Consider the following 16,319-nt stretch of genomic DNA (forward strand, 5'->3'; position numbering starts at 1 on the left):
GTATATCGCCCAGCAGTTATACGTGCACGGGCCTAGCAGTACTGAGAAGTTCAGCAACTAAAAGGCGCTTAAACAGAGTGCGCATCATGTTATATAGTTTTATGAGTTGAATATGATAGGTCCAAAAATAAAGGAAGGCGGCTCTTGGTTTAGACTTTCTGAGGGCCTTGGTCAGTTAGTGAAAAAGGGTTTCTTTGTTATCTGGTTTCAGTCTGTAGCATGAGCTCATCCTTCTTTTATGTGTCTCTGTTCTTTTCCATCGTACGGCCAGGCATTAGAATGCCCTGTCCGGAGTATTTGACCTTCTAAGAGAACTTATAATCATTTACCGCAATGTGCACAGTGATAGTGTGATGTGAAAGCATAGACTAAATATACTGTGTTTGAGAATTGTATGTGTGCATTTATACATATGAATGTAATATTTACATGACAAATCCCCTTTTCACACCTGCTAGGTGTGAATTCTCTATTAATGATTCATTCATCTTCAATTTCAAGACGGAACTGATTCTTTTGTCCTTCGTTGTCGGAATCCTCGTCCTCGTCTGGGTTCGCTGCATTACCTTCTCGATCTAGGAGGGGGAAATGGCCATAGGGTGGTGGCTGCTTTTCTTTAGAGAGGGCCGTTGTGATTAGTCTTCCCATCATTGTTCTAAGGCAAGGGATGCAGCAACAACCACAGGTAACTATTATGGACAGAAACACTGCTAACGAGACTGCGATTGACATGATCAACGTTTTCCATTTCCCAAAGATGTTTTCCATCCAATCGGAGAAGGGGTTGTCAATTCCTGACGCTTCATGCATTTCATCTGAGAGGGCTCTGAGGTTTGCTAATGCTTTGGTGACTGACCCATCAGGGGCAGTGTTGTTGGGAATGATAGTGCAGCACATGTCTCCAAACATTGCACAAACACTTTTTCTGCTAGGAGCATGTCTAGTGCCATCCTATTTTGCACTGTCATCAGAGACGTTGGGGCCAATTGCTCTGCTATCCCAGCAATCCCATCTCTAGTCATGTTGGCAAGACGCAGGACATTATAGTGGACATAATTTATTCTGTCTACATTTTTGCTTGGAGTGACGGGGAAGAGGGCAGATATTAATGGCAGATTCTCAAATCCTGCAGCTACCTGATCTACTAATTTGAACTCATTTGGGACTCCGCGGGGACGCCAATCGCATCTATGTATGTTGTGCTTCCGCGTCCCTAGGGGGCTACGTCAGGGTCCCCCAGGCACCTCCTCAGCTGTCGCTGCATTTCTCAAATTCGAACCATTCGTGGACCTCTGTTAGTGTCCTGTCAGGTGTCGGAGCTGGGGCACAATGTGTCAGGTGGTGCCAAGGAGCGCCCGATTTACCTTTGACCTGGACCGAGTGTGACGTAACTTCCTTCACTTCGTACGGTCCAGTCCACCTGGGGTCAGTCCACTTTCGTTTGTGAACTTTGACCCTGACCCAGTCTCCTACTTTTACCTTTGATGGCTCTCCTTCCACCGGGACGATCGCCTGGGCTCGAACAACCTGGTTGGAGAGAGCTGTGGTGAGAGATGTTAGTGCATGCAAATAGTCAGACATCTCAATCTGACACACATCCAGAGGTGGCATATGACCTCCATCTCTGGGTGGACCTGGCATAACTCTACCAGTCAAAATTTCGTGTGGGGAGAGGTGTGTTCCTCCCCCTGGCGATGATCTCATTGCCATCAATGCCAGTGGGAGGGCCTCTACCCATGTTAACTTGGTACCTGCACATGTCTTGGCTATTTTAGCCTTCAATGTTTGATTAGCTCTTTCGACCAGACCCTGTGATTGTGGATGATACACTGAGCCAAACTTGTGGCTGATTCCCAGGCTTAGCTCTACTTTTTCCAGCATTTTGTTATTGAAATGTGTTCCGTTGTCGGATCTAATGCATCGTGGTAACCCGTAGCGCGGGATCAACTCTGTCTGCAACCATTTCACAACTGACTGTGCATCTTCTTTTTGGTGGGGATTGCTTCTACCCACTTTGAAAATCTGTCTACCATTACCAACATGTATCTCTTTCCTTGTACTACATTATCTGCTCCCATGTCTGTATAATCTATACTGATGTCTTGGAAACAGGCTGATGGTACCGGATATGATCCCATAGGGGTCTGCTCCTGAGTGGAGGGAGGGCAGAGCCTGCACCAGACTAGTGAGGTCAGCAAAGCTAAATGGTATGAACTGCAGTCCTGGTCGACCCCCTGTGGCTGGGCGGAGAGGGTAGGCGCCGGCGTGGTGCGCGGTCAGCTCTTGGTTCATTCTCCTCTTCTGCTGAGCAATTCGGAATGAGCGGCGTGGTGGTGGTTTTCTTACGACTGTTCCCTTCAGCAGTCCTTCCACTCAATAGTGACCAGGATGTTCTGGATGGATGAGCTCTCCTGTGACTCCCCCTTCTTCTTCGTCCTTATCGTCCTCCGAATGTAGCTGTAGCCCGAGTTCACGCATCGAGGTGTCGATTTCATCCATGAGGGTGGTGTACTGTTGATCTAGTTTTCGTTGCTTCCTCTCCTGTGGCGTGAGAGCGTCCGTAGGTGTAGTACGTCCTTCGTTGGACTCTGAGTCACTGTGCGGGTCATAGAAGTGGTTCCACTCCCATCCTTCTTTTGGAGTGTCTTGTTTCATCTGTTGGTGTGGGCTGAAGGGAGGGAGTGGCTGTGGGTGGTGGTGGGGTGGTGCTGACCAAGGTACTGACCAAGACACCCCCTTTTTCCACCCCTTTCTTTCAGCTCCCGATTGCTGGCGAGAAGGCTGCCCGTCCCCTCCGCTACTGCTCTTTCGCACGGGAGCCATTAGTGCATTCCAACCCCTTTTCTCGGGCATTTGGAGGTCCACACGTGACGCCATGCACATTGTCGCTGCCAGATCTCCCACCCTTTCTTCCTCTTGCTTTATTTTACGGGCCTTTTTCAATTTGCTCATAAAAAGGTGGCATCCTTTATCATCTTTTTCTGCTTTCTCCGCTTCTTCCCGTCGGGTTTCCAACTCTTCCCTCATTTTCTGTATTTTTGTCATCGTCGGGACTTCCGGTAACCTGTTGAGCCATCCTTTATCTGTCCATCTTCTTTTCACATCCTCCCATACCTTTTTATCTGTCTTCCACTGTCCTTTTCCCCACAATCTTCCAACTCTTTCCTCTAGATCCTTTGTCAACTGTTCCACATAACTTCCACTAGTTGGCTCTCCTGCCTCAGCCATTCTATCCTTGTCTGTCACTCCCTTATCTCTCTCTGTTCAACCTTCTTCCTGGCTTCTCCGCCTACCTCTTTGCTTCTTCAAAGCGCTACTCAGCCCCCACCTTCTTCCTCTGCCTGCCTGCTCTTCTCTCCTTTTTTTTACTGAGCAAGCTTTACTGCACAATACAATTGTAACGCTGTCAATCCTAACAGGCAAAAGGAAGTTCCAAATCAATTAAAAGAGACAGATAGCTTGCACAGACATTTTAATGATGGGCGGCTGTGGCGTAGTGGAGAGCAAGAAGGTCCAATCAGAAGGTCGGTGGTTCGATACCCGGCTTCAGCAGTCGATGTGTCCTTGGGCAAGACACTTAACCCCAAGTTGCTCCCGAAGGCTTGCCATCGGTGTGGACTGGATGTTGCATGAATGTTAGTTAGAGTCTGATGGTGGCACCTTGCATGGTAGCCTGTCATCAGTGTGTGAATGGGTGAATGATATGTAATATACTACTGATTGTAAGTCGCTTTGGATAAAAGCGTCTGCTAAATGACTGTAATGTAATGTAATGTAATGATAGATAGCTCAGCGCACCTGCAGATCAAATAAAACAGGGAAGAGCTTACAGATAAAAAAAAAGCTGTGATACTATTTAAATACATGTTAAAGACAAACCAAATCAGTTCGTCTCCGGAGAGCCAACTCAGGTTTCATTTTTTGCTTAAAGAATAAACTCTATTGAATTGAACTCTGTCTGTTTCCAGTGTTTTCTTCAAACTTTATAAAGACTTCAATAGGTATTTAATATAAAATAAGTAAAAGAGTTGGAGCAGTAATTCAAGCTTCATCAACTGGCCTAGTCCGAACTTCTGTTACCCGACATTTTGGCCAGGTTTTGAAGAACGTCTGCCTGAACCAAAGCCTGGGTGGATCATTCTGCATATCAGAACATCAGTGTCCCAATGGCCATGTCTCTAGATAATCTAGGGTTAGATGATTTAATTAGCTCAGTGAAATTCTCACCGGTGGTGATTTTACTTTCGCACTCGGGAGATGGCAGTCAGAGTCTGATAAAGTTATGTCTTTTCCCTGGAGGATTTTTGATCTCAAGCATGGAGAAATGTTTGGATGGAACGTACAGCCTACCTGACGGAGGGGGGATAGGGGAGTAGGGAGTAGGGATGGCTGAGGCCAGGGAATGCTGGTGCAAAGTTTGAGCTGGTGCGGTGAAGATTGCTTGCAAGGAGGATGAGGCCTGGTTGGGATGTGCGGAGGTGGTGGCGACGGCCTTGCGTTTAGCTTGAGGTGCTGGATGATTTGTTTTCTTTGTGCATTTGCGGCCCGGAGCTGCGATGGGTGGCTCAACCTGGGCAGGTGATACCTGAACCACTTCGTTAGCCAGGTTTTCAAGCTGGGAGAGGTCTAATCCCTGAGCCGGGGTGAAAGCCGAATCAATGTTGTCAGCGTCGATGTGCTGTGTTTCTGAGTCTGGCATCGTGATGGGAGAAATCAGCCAGAGGATTAGCAGTCAAACTAGAGAGAACTTTGCCATAGACACCCTGCCGGTATAGAGTCCTACGAAACAGCAGCTTCGACAACTACAGGCAGGGAGACGACACATATAAAAAGAGGCAGCAGCAAGCTGATAGGCTAACGATGAGGGAGTGACTCTGAGCTATTAGATGGGAGCGCCCAGCTGATAGACAGCTGATAGCAGTGGGAATTGGGAGTGTGCAGCTAGAGTGGAGAAGCAGTATTAGAGAGAGTGGACTATGAGCCCAAGTGTGCCGAGATAGTCTTCCTGACTGAATTTACGCTAGAGCTTAATTTAGTGAACTTAAAGCGAAGACACAAAAAGACAATAGGTGGGGATGAATGAAGGTTTTTATTTTCTAAACCGAATTTAATCAACAAATACACAGGCTCATCACAGACACGCTAAGGGGACTGCACCAGAGTTTGTGAAGAACGTGGTTGGTTGTGCCATCAAGAACTAAACTGAGCTCCAGGGAAGCACCAAACCTCTACCCTGAACGGACCGTCCCATCAGCATCTAGCACACTGGCGGAGGATGCAGCAGTATGCTGTGTTCAGATCAGTTTTTTCAAATGCACCAGTTAGCCCAGTCATTTATTTACCTGTGACCGGTGACGTTGTAAGGGCCGTTCACATGTGTCCAAGTAAAGTAAAGCCAGCTGTGCCTGCTGTTACTAAGCAACTAAAACCTGGATGCTGCGATGATGATGAAGTTCCCGTAATTTAGCAACAAGCCTCACTGACTAAACAAAACAAAGATGAATTGAATAATAGCACAATAAATCCATAACAGTACCTTTGACCATTTGTCTGACCTTTCAAGAAGATGTTGCTACACACTTCGAAAGCAGGATGAAGCAAGTAAAACATTCTGTGGGATGGATAGTAAAGTTTTGGGCAGTCCTGAACCAAAATTATAAACATTAATACAGCGTAGAATGTTATTTACGGAAGAACAGATATCTGCGAGCTGTGATTGGTTGTTCCTAGTCACATGACATGTAGTGCAGCTTTGCAGCGCAACAAAATTTTAACTATTTCTAGTCAGGGTGAAGCGCTCGCCCATCTGAAAAATAAGTGCCTAGGACCCTGCGATGGAGACGCTCTCGTTTTTAACATTGAGAATAACGGATTTGAGGGCCCCTGAAGTTGTATTTTGCCTCCTCTCTTCAAGCTTTATGTATCAGTAGAAAAAAAGCAAAAACAAACAAATGATAGGTTGAGATAAATGTGACCTTTGCTAGGCAAAACCTTGTACAGGGCTGTTTGGTGTGTGCATCGGTGGCCCCGTCTTAGCACTGAAACGGAGGAGACATGTTCCGCTGTGTCAGACCAAGGTTAAAAAATTGGTTTCTGCAGTTTTGAAATCAGAATATGAAAGGTACCCCGCATATTTTTGTTTTACATTTACACGTATTCATTTGGAAGACACTCTTTACATTACGTTCCTAATGTTTAGTGCATAAAGTCTGAGCTGATCACACTCAATATTACACTTAATAAACTAATCAATATTATAACAAGTCAATAATAGTCCACAGCTAGCCCTTCACATATCCAAAGGTACATTTTATTCATAACATGTCAGGTAAAACATCGGTTGTATCTCAGTTTCATTCAGGACGTGTTCTATGTTTGTCTTGGGACCAAGAGGATCACTGACCGGACGCCACAGGGCCATCAGACGCTGTTGACAGAAAAAATAGAACATTAGTTACACAAAAGCAGAATAAAACATTTTTAATGGATTGTGTTTGTGCTCTTGCCTGTCTTAGGGTTCCCTCTGTGAGGCAGATCTTGCCCACAGCACAGATGGGTACTGCAACCATAGTGGAGAGCGCCATGGCCCAGCCCAGAGAGTAAGCCCAGTCCGGGTACACAGAGTCCCCGCTGATTTCCAGTGTCTGGAGGTCCAGGATGAAGAAGACTAAGCAAACCTTGAGGGAAAAGCAGAGGGACAAACTCATTCTTCTGTGGACAAATAGGCTGGGTTAACACTGTGTCCCTCGCCTTTATTGTGTTGCTAACAGTGTAAACCAAGACCTCATTGTATGTAGTCTTTTGTTAAGACAGGTTTTGCTTTTGCAACCAAAGCCCCTTTCAAACAGGACTCTTGCTCATGGGTGGAAAGACCTCAACACGGAGTTTATCTGCCAGTACCCGTTTAGGCTGCAAGTCACTGCCCGACTCTGTTGTGTCCCGCCTCTTATGCTTCTGTGATGCCGACATGCCATCTGAAATCAAACACTGGAGCAGCATTGTCGTCAATGTTTAGCTCAGTGTGGAAAAAGCAAAACCGGCGGATCTGCCTTAACGGCCGATCTGTGGAATCTCTGTGTGAGAAGGGGCTAAGTCAGCTGAAACATTCTGGACTTATGGTACCAATACAGAAACCTCCCCATGAAAACCAGTTCTGGGCCGATATCACGCCCGTAAAGTAGCCCAGGGCCCAATCACTGTGATTGACAGGACAATATCGCTTCCGAAATGTCAGAGCCTTCAAGGTATTCAGAGAAGGCCCTAGAATTATCAGATAAAATAAATAAAAAAACATATCTGATTAATTCTATAAATAAAATAAAATAAAATTTAAAATGACCCATGTTTTCCGACCATGCTTTGCGCATCCGAGTGGTTTAATATTGGAAAAAAAATGCAACCAATCAGATATTTTTCTTTACTCGTCTCTGGGTAGAATATCCTCCATCCAGGGTATTCTATTTCCTTAATAGAATGCCCTGACAATTGAACATAATGAGAGCGTACGTTTGGATTGTAAATTTGATCAACCAATCATATTTGGATTTGTAGCCAATGGGCGTATTCTCTCAGAATGTTCCCAGCTCCAGGGTATTCTAGAAGACCCGCTCACGAAACCTAGCTTAGTGCTAATTAGCGATTGATAGCCGACTCTGAAAATGGCAAAAGGTGGAGAATATTCACACAGCTGGTGGAGAGGATATCGTCGCAGGTGGAGATGATATTATCGCCGATTTATTATCAGTGCCCTTTTCAAGACGACCGTTCAATGGAAAGATGGACATTGTTTAAAAAAAAGGATCAGCTTTATGACAGGGCTATTGAAAAATGATTCCAAAAGGACAGGAGGATGGATTTTGTCTTCAAGTGAACGTCATTGTTGAGTGAAACTTTGACATTTGTATTGCTGGTTTTGCTTCAGTGTTGTATCTCGTTGAACTGGTTGCATTTTCTTTCCACACACTTGTTGAATGATTGTTGTTCATAAAGTGACTGCCGTCGTGACTGCCGTCGTGACGTCCGACAGCGCGTGTGCATAACTAGAACAACATAATTTTTGAAGATGCAGCAGTAACATTATGTTTTGCATATAACATAAAAGCGACCAGGGACGACCATATTTCTAGTTATTTGCCATTGCAATCCAATAGCCCCACCCTGAAGCATACTCTGCTTTATGGATGGGGGGTTGCCATTAGTTGTGTTTTTTTGTTTTGGTAATGATTTATCTTTTATGTTCTATCTACTTTAAATGAACATTTTTGCTACAAGTTTCAATGCATAACCTGAAATTTGATCACAAAAGAAACATTATTCTTTTGTCCAAAAATATTTTAATAAGCTTATTGTCATCAAGCTTACCCAAAACATCTCTCCTCTTGCATTATATCTTTGCCAGACATCTGCAAGTGACTCCTAACAGGTAAAGTACTCCTCTGGAGCTAATAAATGTTGGGTTGAGTTAGGAGTAATGTTCTAAGCTAGGAGAGTTGATAAAATGCAATTACATGTATACATATATATATATATATATATATATATATATATATATATATATATATAGCGGGTAAAATAAGTATTGAACACGTCACCATTTTTTCAGTAAATATATTTCTAAAGGTGACGCCTCCTGTATGGAGAAACTAGTCGCATGCATTGCTCAGACGTGATTTTGGCCCATTCTTCCACACAAACAGTCTTCAAATCTTGAAGGTTCCGTGGGCCTCTTCTATGAACTCTGATCTTTAGTTCTTTCCATAGATTTTCTATTGGATTCAAGTCAGGTGATTGGCTGGGCCATTCTAGCAGCTTTATTTTCTTTCTCTGAAACCAATTGAGAGTTTCCTTGGCTGTGTGTTTGGGATCATTGTCTTGCTGAAATGTCCACCCTCGTTTCATCTTCATCATCCTGGTAGATGGCAGCAGATTTTTTATCAAGAATGTCTCTGTACATTTTTCCATTCATCCTTCCTTCAATTATATTAAGTTTGCCAGTGCCGTATGTGGAAAAACAGCCCCACACCATGATGTTCCCACCTCCAAACTTCACTGTTGGTATGGTGTTTTTGGGGTGATGTGCAGTGCCATTTGACCTCCAAACATGGTGTGTATTATGGCATCCAAGGAGTTCCATTTTGGTCTCATCTGACCAGACTATATTCTCCCAGTATTTCACAGGCTTGTCTAAATGTTGTGCAGCAAACTTTAAACGAGCTTCAACATGCTTTTTCTTTAGCAATGGAGTCTTGCGTGGTGAGCGTGCATACAGGCCACGGCGGTTGAGTGCATTACTTATTGTTTTCTTTGGAACAATTTTACCTGCTAATTCCAGGTCTTTCTGAAGCTCTCCACAAGTGGTCCTTGGCTCTTGGACAACTCATCTGATAATTATTTTCACTCCTCTGTCAGAAACTTGCGAGGAGCACCTGGTTGTGGCCGGTTTATGGTGAAATTATGTTCTTTCCACTTCCGGATTATGGCCCCAACAGTGCTCACTGGAACATTCAGAAGTTTAGAAATCCTTCTGTAACCAATGCCATCAGTATTTTTTGCAACAATAAGGTTGCGAAGGTCTTGAGAGAGCTCTTTGCTTTTACCCATCATGAGATGTTTCTTGTGTGACACCTTGGTAATGAAACACCTTTTTATAGGCCATCAGTTGGGACTGAACCAGCTGATATTAATTTGCACTGACAAGGGGCAGGATTGCTTTCTAATTACTGATAGATTTCAGCTGGTGTCTTGGCTTTCCATGCCTTTTTGCACCTCCCTTTCTTCATGTGTTCAATACTTTTTCCCTGTGTCATTCCATTTTATTACACAAAACTTAATTTCTGAACTTATTTGTTTGGCCATCTTTATTCCTAATGCCATTTCTCCTGCAGCTGTTAACAGTGTGTAACTCACCGTGCAGATCAGAGGGGTGAAGTAGCACCAGCACAGTTTGAAGAAAACCCACGGTCGTTGTCCTGTCATGACTTCAACTGCGTCACACATCCGCTCAGCCCCTGCAAGATTAATACAGTTTGTTACTAACAATTTAAAAGGACAGGACTTCCTGATGTAGAAGCATGATGTATGACAGACTCATGGTTTGGCCTGGAACCCATTTTTGAAATGGGGCGGGTTTGTATGGAGCCCCAAAACCATCAAAAAAGGCAACTCAAGGTTATTAGATGGCGCACTAGACGCCTTTTCTGTCTTTTATTTCTTGATTTGGGTGCCAGGTTCCATATTTAAATGTCCGTGGAAATATTGATTAATGAAGGCTTCGAGGTCTGTTATTTTTTCCACTTTGGTAGTTCATCTAATGTGTTTTGAATGAAGATCTTTTGAAAAAACTTTTCTGGAGCTTACAAAAGCAGGTTTCTAGTGGATCTGGAGTCTGAGTGTCATTTCTCTAGTCAGTCTCCTGTAATCGGTCCCAAATTCAAAAAGTTTTAATATATTTTATCATCTGATTTGATGTTAAAGGAAGATTATAAAAGTTTTATATAAATCCTCATACACCACTCTTATGATTGAAAACTATTTCTGATAACCTATTTTTCCAGTTTTGGGCTCACTGGATTTTATCCCTAGTGAGAGGGTGTATTGTAATTGTGGCTGTCACCGACTCCTGTTAAACTATTTTATGATCATGTTTTTCCTAACTTTAGCCTTAAACACTTGCATCAACAAGGCTATTAAAAAAGACACAAATATTACATACTGTATGTTAACATAACTATTTATTTAACAATTTCTAAAAAAATCACCTACAAGAGGACATTTTTGGGTTCAGCAACTGTGGCAGAGGAATTTAAATTAGCAATTCTATCTCCAGACATGACCACTGATATTGGATGATTCTGCCAAATCATGGATTATGCTCAGTGCCAACGTTATGGGGCCTATTTCTTAGCAAGTTGTAGTTAAGACACTTTTGTTATCACTTTAAGGGCTGCCGGGCAGTCGGCCAAGATTCACGGAAGTGGAAATGTATACTCACTTTTCTACATCACAGGCAGACTTCTTCAATTAATGGCACTAGATGTAAACTGGGAGACGTGGATTTGTCAAATATGAACATGATATAAGGGTCGAGATTTGGGCCCTTGTTCCTTTGGTGAAAACACACAAAGTTCCTGTGGTTTGAATAGCTCTTGGACATATACATGGGTAGTGCTTGCATCTTGTGAACTATAGATTAATTTAAACATGATGTTGATACCACTTACCAAAAGCCCAGCCAACAGCCACACACTGGACCACAGACACAAATAAGATGCATATTCCATTGGCACCATAGTAATCAACCAGCTCGAAGAGGTACATTCCTCCCTGGAAAACACAGAAGAGGTACGTTAATGTAGCGTCACTTCAAATACACCTTCAACAGTGTTCGCCAGTGTGTTTGGGTCTGAGTGTCGTACCTGAGTGGTGAGAGAGATCTGTATGATGAAGCTGATGGTGCAGAAGAAGAAGAGGAAGATTTCTCTGCGCCAGGGTCTGCGCATCTGTCCCGGGAATAGGTCAATCACTGACGACGTGATTGTTTCCAGACCTGCAAACTAGCACACACACACACAAAAAAGAATAACTTCAACACATTGTTACATCAAACATGCATCGTGGCCATTTTGTAGCTGGTATATTTTGGTCGATGACGGTTCACCAATAGGAAAGCATTCCAGAAGTGTGGGGCCCTATTTTAATGGTGGAGGTGCAACCGCCAATGGAAGCTATTGGTGTTGGGTTATTTTCCTTTAGGCAAAAGGGTGTGCCACGTTCTTATGATGGCCGCATGGATTTAATAAACTGAGGGTGAAGGTTTTCATACAATATAAAGCAGGTGTGGAAAACAAATAGTGTAGGAATCATTCATATTTATTTGAAGATAAATGCAGACTGATTTAAAGACGTTCCACAACTGTAACCCTATTATTTTTCATGGGGCTTAAATTCATCTCCTGGCTTTAAAGTTTTGTTCTGTTATTTCTGCATAATTCCTATAATTATTTTTATGACGCCCTTCTTCACCCTTTTCCTTGTTACTTGGGGTGCTTTTCAATATGCTAACATGTGCCCTTGATTCCTTTCCCTACCTCCACTCCTCGCTCAAACGAGAGATCTGAGCGGAGGAAGGCAGGGAAGTGAGAGAGGAAGTAGGAGTTAAGGCAACAGACATTTAACAAAATGAGATGTGTCATTTTAAAGATGTGTCAATTGACTATGGCATCTGCTGTTGATTTTCGTTGAGAAAAGCCTTCCGTGCAGTTCTTTGCTCTTCTTTCAGTGAAGAAATACTCTCCAGTAGCTCATCACAGGACTCTGATTGGTCCGCACACAGAGGGTGTGGACACACAAACCTATGACTCTAGAACCTGACAAGAAAATCTGATTCAGCTGATTCTAAAATATTGAGCAAATTAAAATTTTGACTTGATGGTGGCACTGGATGAAAAGTCAGAGTATCACCAAAGTCATTAAAATACTCCAGGCACCATGAATATCTTTACCGCATTTTATGTCAATCTATCACATAGTCAAAACATTCACTAAAAGGAGGAGAGTCAGGGGATTCATCCTCTACAAATGTCTAAACAAATTGGAATGGCAATCCATCCTATAGTTGAGAAACTGGGGTACTGAGATATTTCTGTGTGGATCAAAGGAGTCGACTGACCATCAGACCGACATTGCCCTCCATAGAGCCACACCAATACTTTAAGCTACATTTTTACACAGTGTTCACTGATTCAGCATTATCAGGTGCAGCATATCTTTGTACGTTAAGTTAATACTTTGTGCAGGACACTGGCTTTATGTCTTGTGTCCGCTTGGTCTTACAATTGTGTCCAGTCCCAACAGAATGAGCATAATGAAGAAGCAGGCGGCCCACAGCTGGGGGAGGGGCATCATGGCAACAGCCTGAGGAAATACGATGAACGCGAGCCCGGGACCTAGGAGGACAGAGGAGACATTTAAATTTGATTTGTGTCCTTTTCCAAGAAAAGTGTATTTGATTATCGTTTTCAACAGCTGAGGGATTCAAATCATACCTGATTCAACCACCATGTCAATGGGAATTCCCTGTGTGTCGGCCATGAAGCCCAGAGCCGAGAAGACCGCAAAGCCGGAGATGAAACTGGTGGCACTATTGAGCAAACACAACCACAGACTGTCCCTGCAGACACATGCAGAGCTTAGCACACATTTGCCAACTCATTGTGTTCAATGAGTTGGCAAAACTCATTGAACACAACTTCCAAAATGTAAAGGTGGAACTACAGATTACGTTGCTTACTTGTAACAGTGGTTGTTGACTTTGTTGTAGCTGCCCAGTGTGATCAGGGTTCCTGATGCAACACCATAGGAGAAGAGGACCTGAGCGCAAGCCTCCATCCACACCTGAAGAACAAATATACAAAAGACTCACATGTAAGTATGTCATCAGTATTATATCAGTGTGTCACAGGGGGCTGTTCAGGTAACTGTGACACTAACATCAGCATCAAAAAAAGAAATAAACTTTACCTCTCAAACAAACTAGACACTGTAAAGCTGCATGATTTCTCCACTGTGTGTCACCTGAAAGTCTGCCAGGCGAGAAGGATCTGGATACAGGTAGTAGACCACGCCCTTCCAGGCTCCTGGCAGCGTCAACCCCCTGACCAGCAGGATGGTCAGCATCACATAGGGGAACACCGCCGTGAAATACACCACCTGGAAATTTCAGTGGCTAATTAACACATTGCTGGTCATAAACCATCACTGCATCAGGTTAACTCCCATCCTACCAACATGTTTAACATACAAAGACTACCGACTGGGGCCCCCGGGAAACCCAAGACTAAACTACTGTTAGAAACCACCATCATAGCAAAATATTAAGTTATTTCTTCCTATTTTAGGTAAGATCCAATTTATTTGAATATTGTGTTAGTTGAAAATGGAGCAAATCAGAAAAACTGGAATGATAAAGTAAAAAAGTATAATTCTGGTGTCTACAGGGAATAATTATTAATCTGTTTATCTGTTAACTGTTTATTTTGTTTATATTGTAATTTGACAAGTTTGACAAGTTTGTATGCATTTATTTAATGTTAAACAATGTTGTTTTGTATACATAACTATAACCGTCCTATAACCTATGTATCCTCAGTATTAACTGTCACCAGCATCATTCAGTGCAGTAACCTTACGTATCATACTCAGAAATTCTTGCTAATGTATAGATCTAGTCATTTCTCGAGTCAAAATCCACATACGATGCAGTGTGCGAACACAGCCAGAGAGCTAAAAGACGCTCTGTGGAGCTGAGGGAAACCACAGAGAATGGTAATAATTATCTGTAGGGATAACAGTTTGCTCGCTTTTATTGTTTTGGATGGTGTGGTTGGCTTTCAGCTAAAAGCTACACACACAGCTGTGTGCGTCGCTGTCACTCCAGGGACACAGCACGGGAGACAAACCTTTCCAGTGAAACGGATCCCTTTCCAGATGCAGAAGTAGCAGGCCACCCAGCAGGCCAGGAGACACAGCAGCAGCTCCCACTTTACTGTGCCAACCTCCTCTATTCCATCAGACATGGAGAGCAATCCTCTACTGCACGGGAGACACCAGACGATGATGGTTGCAAGAAGAATTTGCATATTTGACAAGAAAAAATAATGTACTAAATACTTGATCAACTGCTACCACCCTCTGTAATTTAATATGAGCTTAATGTGACAACCCTGACTCACTTCCAGAACTCAGAGACCGATGACTTGGGAGATTTCCAGATGTCCAATTTACTGTCAGATTGCCACTGTGTATTGCAGTCCAGTTTGCAGAGGTGAGATCCACACATTCATCTGTTGATAGGAATGCACGCTGATTACGTGTTGATCTCACACAGTTACTGTGATATGGTCATTATTTTGAGTCATGAAACACAGTTTGCTAGCAAGTAAACATGGGTGTAATGCTAGTTTCAAACTTATAAGAAAAGTTATATTCACTGTGTTTGGAGACCCACAAAGTTTGAACGTCCTCTCTCTTTTTACTTGTTCAATCTGTCAGGAAATGCATGTTCCTAAAAGCCTTTGAGATTTGTCTCGCCATGTCTCGCCATGTGTTGGGCTTGCCTAACATAGCGCTACCTCTGAGGTGACCAATCCCGCCCACGGAATACCGAGTTAATCTACCAAGCTGTCTGCCGTTGTTATTTCCTCACTTGGCGGCTCCAGTTACACAAAACTTATGAAGGTAACTCTGATTAGCAGCCACTTGCTTACTTGCTCATACCCAAAAGCTAAAATGGCCTGCTGGAAAGTTTGTGTAAAATCACATCCCGAGGCCAATACAGCCATTGACAGCAATAGAGGTTTGAACCACCAGCCGCTACTAATGGCCATCGCCATCTTTGTAAGGAATTTACTTTAGTCAAACTGTTCCCCAGTGTTCTTCTTTAATTCCCCCTTTTCTGACCTATCTGTCTGACCCCTCTGTCTAACCAGTCTGTCTTTCTGTCTTTGTGGGCGTGGTTTTACTAACTCAGCTCCTGGCTTTTCTATCACTCACCTGTGGTTCATCGGTTGTCGCTCTACCCATGCAGCACACCTGCCTTCCATCAGGCTTATCAACCACAGTACATAATCTCTAGCTGTTAACCCGCTCCCTGCCAGACAGTTGACAGCCCTCAGTGGTAGTACGCTGGCAAAAAATCCATGCAATAACCTTTGCATCAACATTTTAAAATAATTTAGTTATAATATATTATCTCATCTCATTTTCGTCCGCTTATCCGGTGTCGGGTCGTGGGGAGTGAGCCAAGCAGGGGGCCCCAGACTTCCCTTTCCGGCCACATTGACCAATCCCTGACGGGGGGATCCCGGGAGGCGTTCCCAGGGCCAGTGTTGAGACATAATCTTCCACCTAGTCCCGTCTTCTGAGGTTCTCCTCCCCACTGGACGTGCCTGAAACACCTCCCAAGGAAGGCGCCCAGTGGGCATCCTCTGCCAGATGCCCGAACCACCTCAGCTGACTCCCTTTGTGAAGGAGCAGCGGCTCTAACCGAGTTCCTCACGGATGTTGAGCTTCTCACCCTATCCCTAAGGGAGACGCCAGCCACTCCCTTTCTGAGAAAACTCATCTCGGCCGCTTGTACCGCGATCTCGTCCTTTCGGTCATCACCCAGCCTCATGACCATAGGTGAGGATAGGAACGAAGATCGATCGCAGATCGAGAGCTTTGCCTTGCGGCTCAGTTTCCTTTCGTTACAACGGTGCGGCAAAAGCGAACGCACGCCCCGCTGCTCCGATTCTCCCGCCAATCTCACGCTCCATAGTACC

The 16,319-nt window shown here is 43.8% G+C and overlaps 1 protein-coding gene across 1 annotated transcript; it reads right to left on the reverse strand.

Moving 5' to 3' along the window:
• Positions 1-6,032: 6,032 nt before the first annotated feature.
• On the reverse strand, positions 6,033-15,389 carry LOC129116910 (sodium- and chloride-dependent betaine transporter-like). The gene is given in 14 exon segments (XM_054627565.1): positions 6,033-6,038; positions 6,404-6,427; positions 6,507-6,677; positions 9,907-10,007; positions 11,220-11,322; positions 11,415-11,552; positions 12,832-12,944; positions 13,044-13,168; positions 13,289-13,392; positions 13,573-13,707; positions 14,457-14,589; positions 14,730-14,763; positions 14,766-14,840; positions 15,317-15,389. Coding segments are annotated over 14 exon segments (1,335 nt in total).
• Between the last annotated feature and the right edge of the window lie 930 nt (positions 15,390-16,319).

Source organism: Anoplopoma fimbria, unplaced genomic scaffold (genome assembly GCF_027596085.1).
Source record: "Anoplopoma fimbria isolate UVic2021 breed Golden Eagle Sablefish unplaced genomic scaffold, Afim_UVic_2022 Un_contig_9292_pilon_pilon, whole genome shotgun sequence".
NCBI lineage: Eukaryota > Metazoa > Chordata > Actinopteri > Perciformes > Anoplopomatidae > Anoplopoma > Anoplopoma fimbria.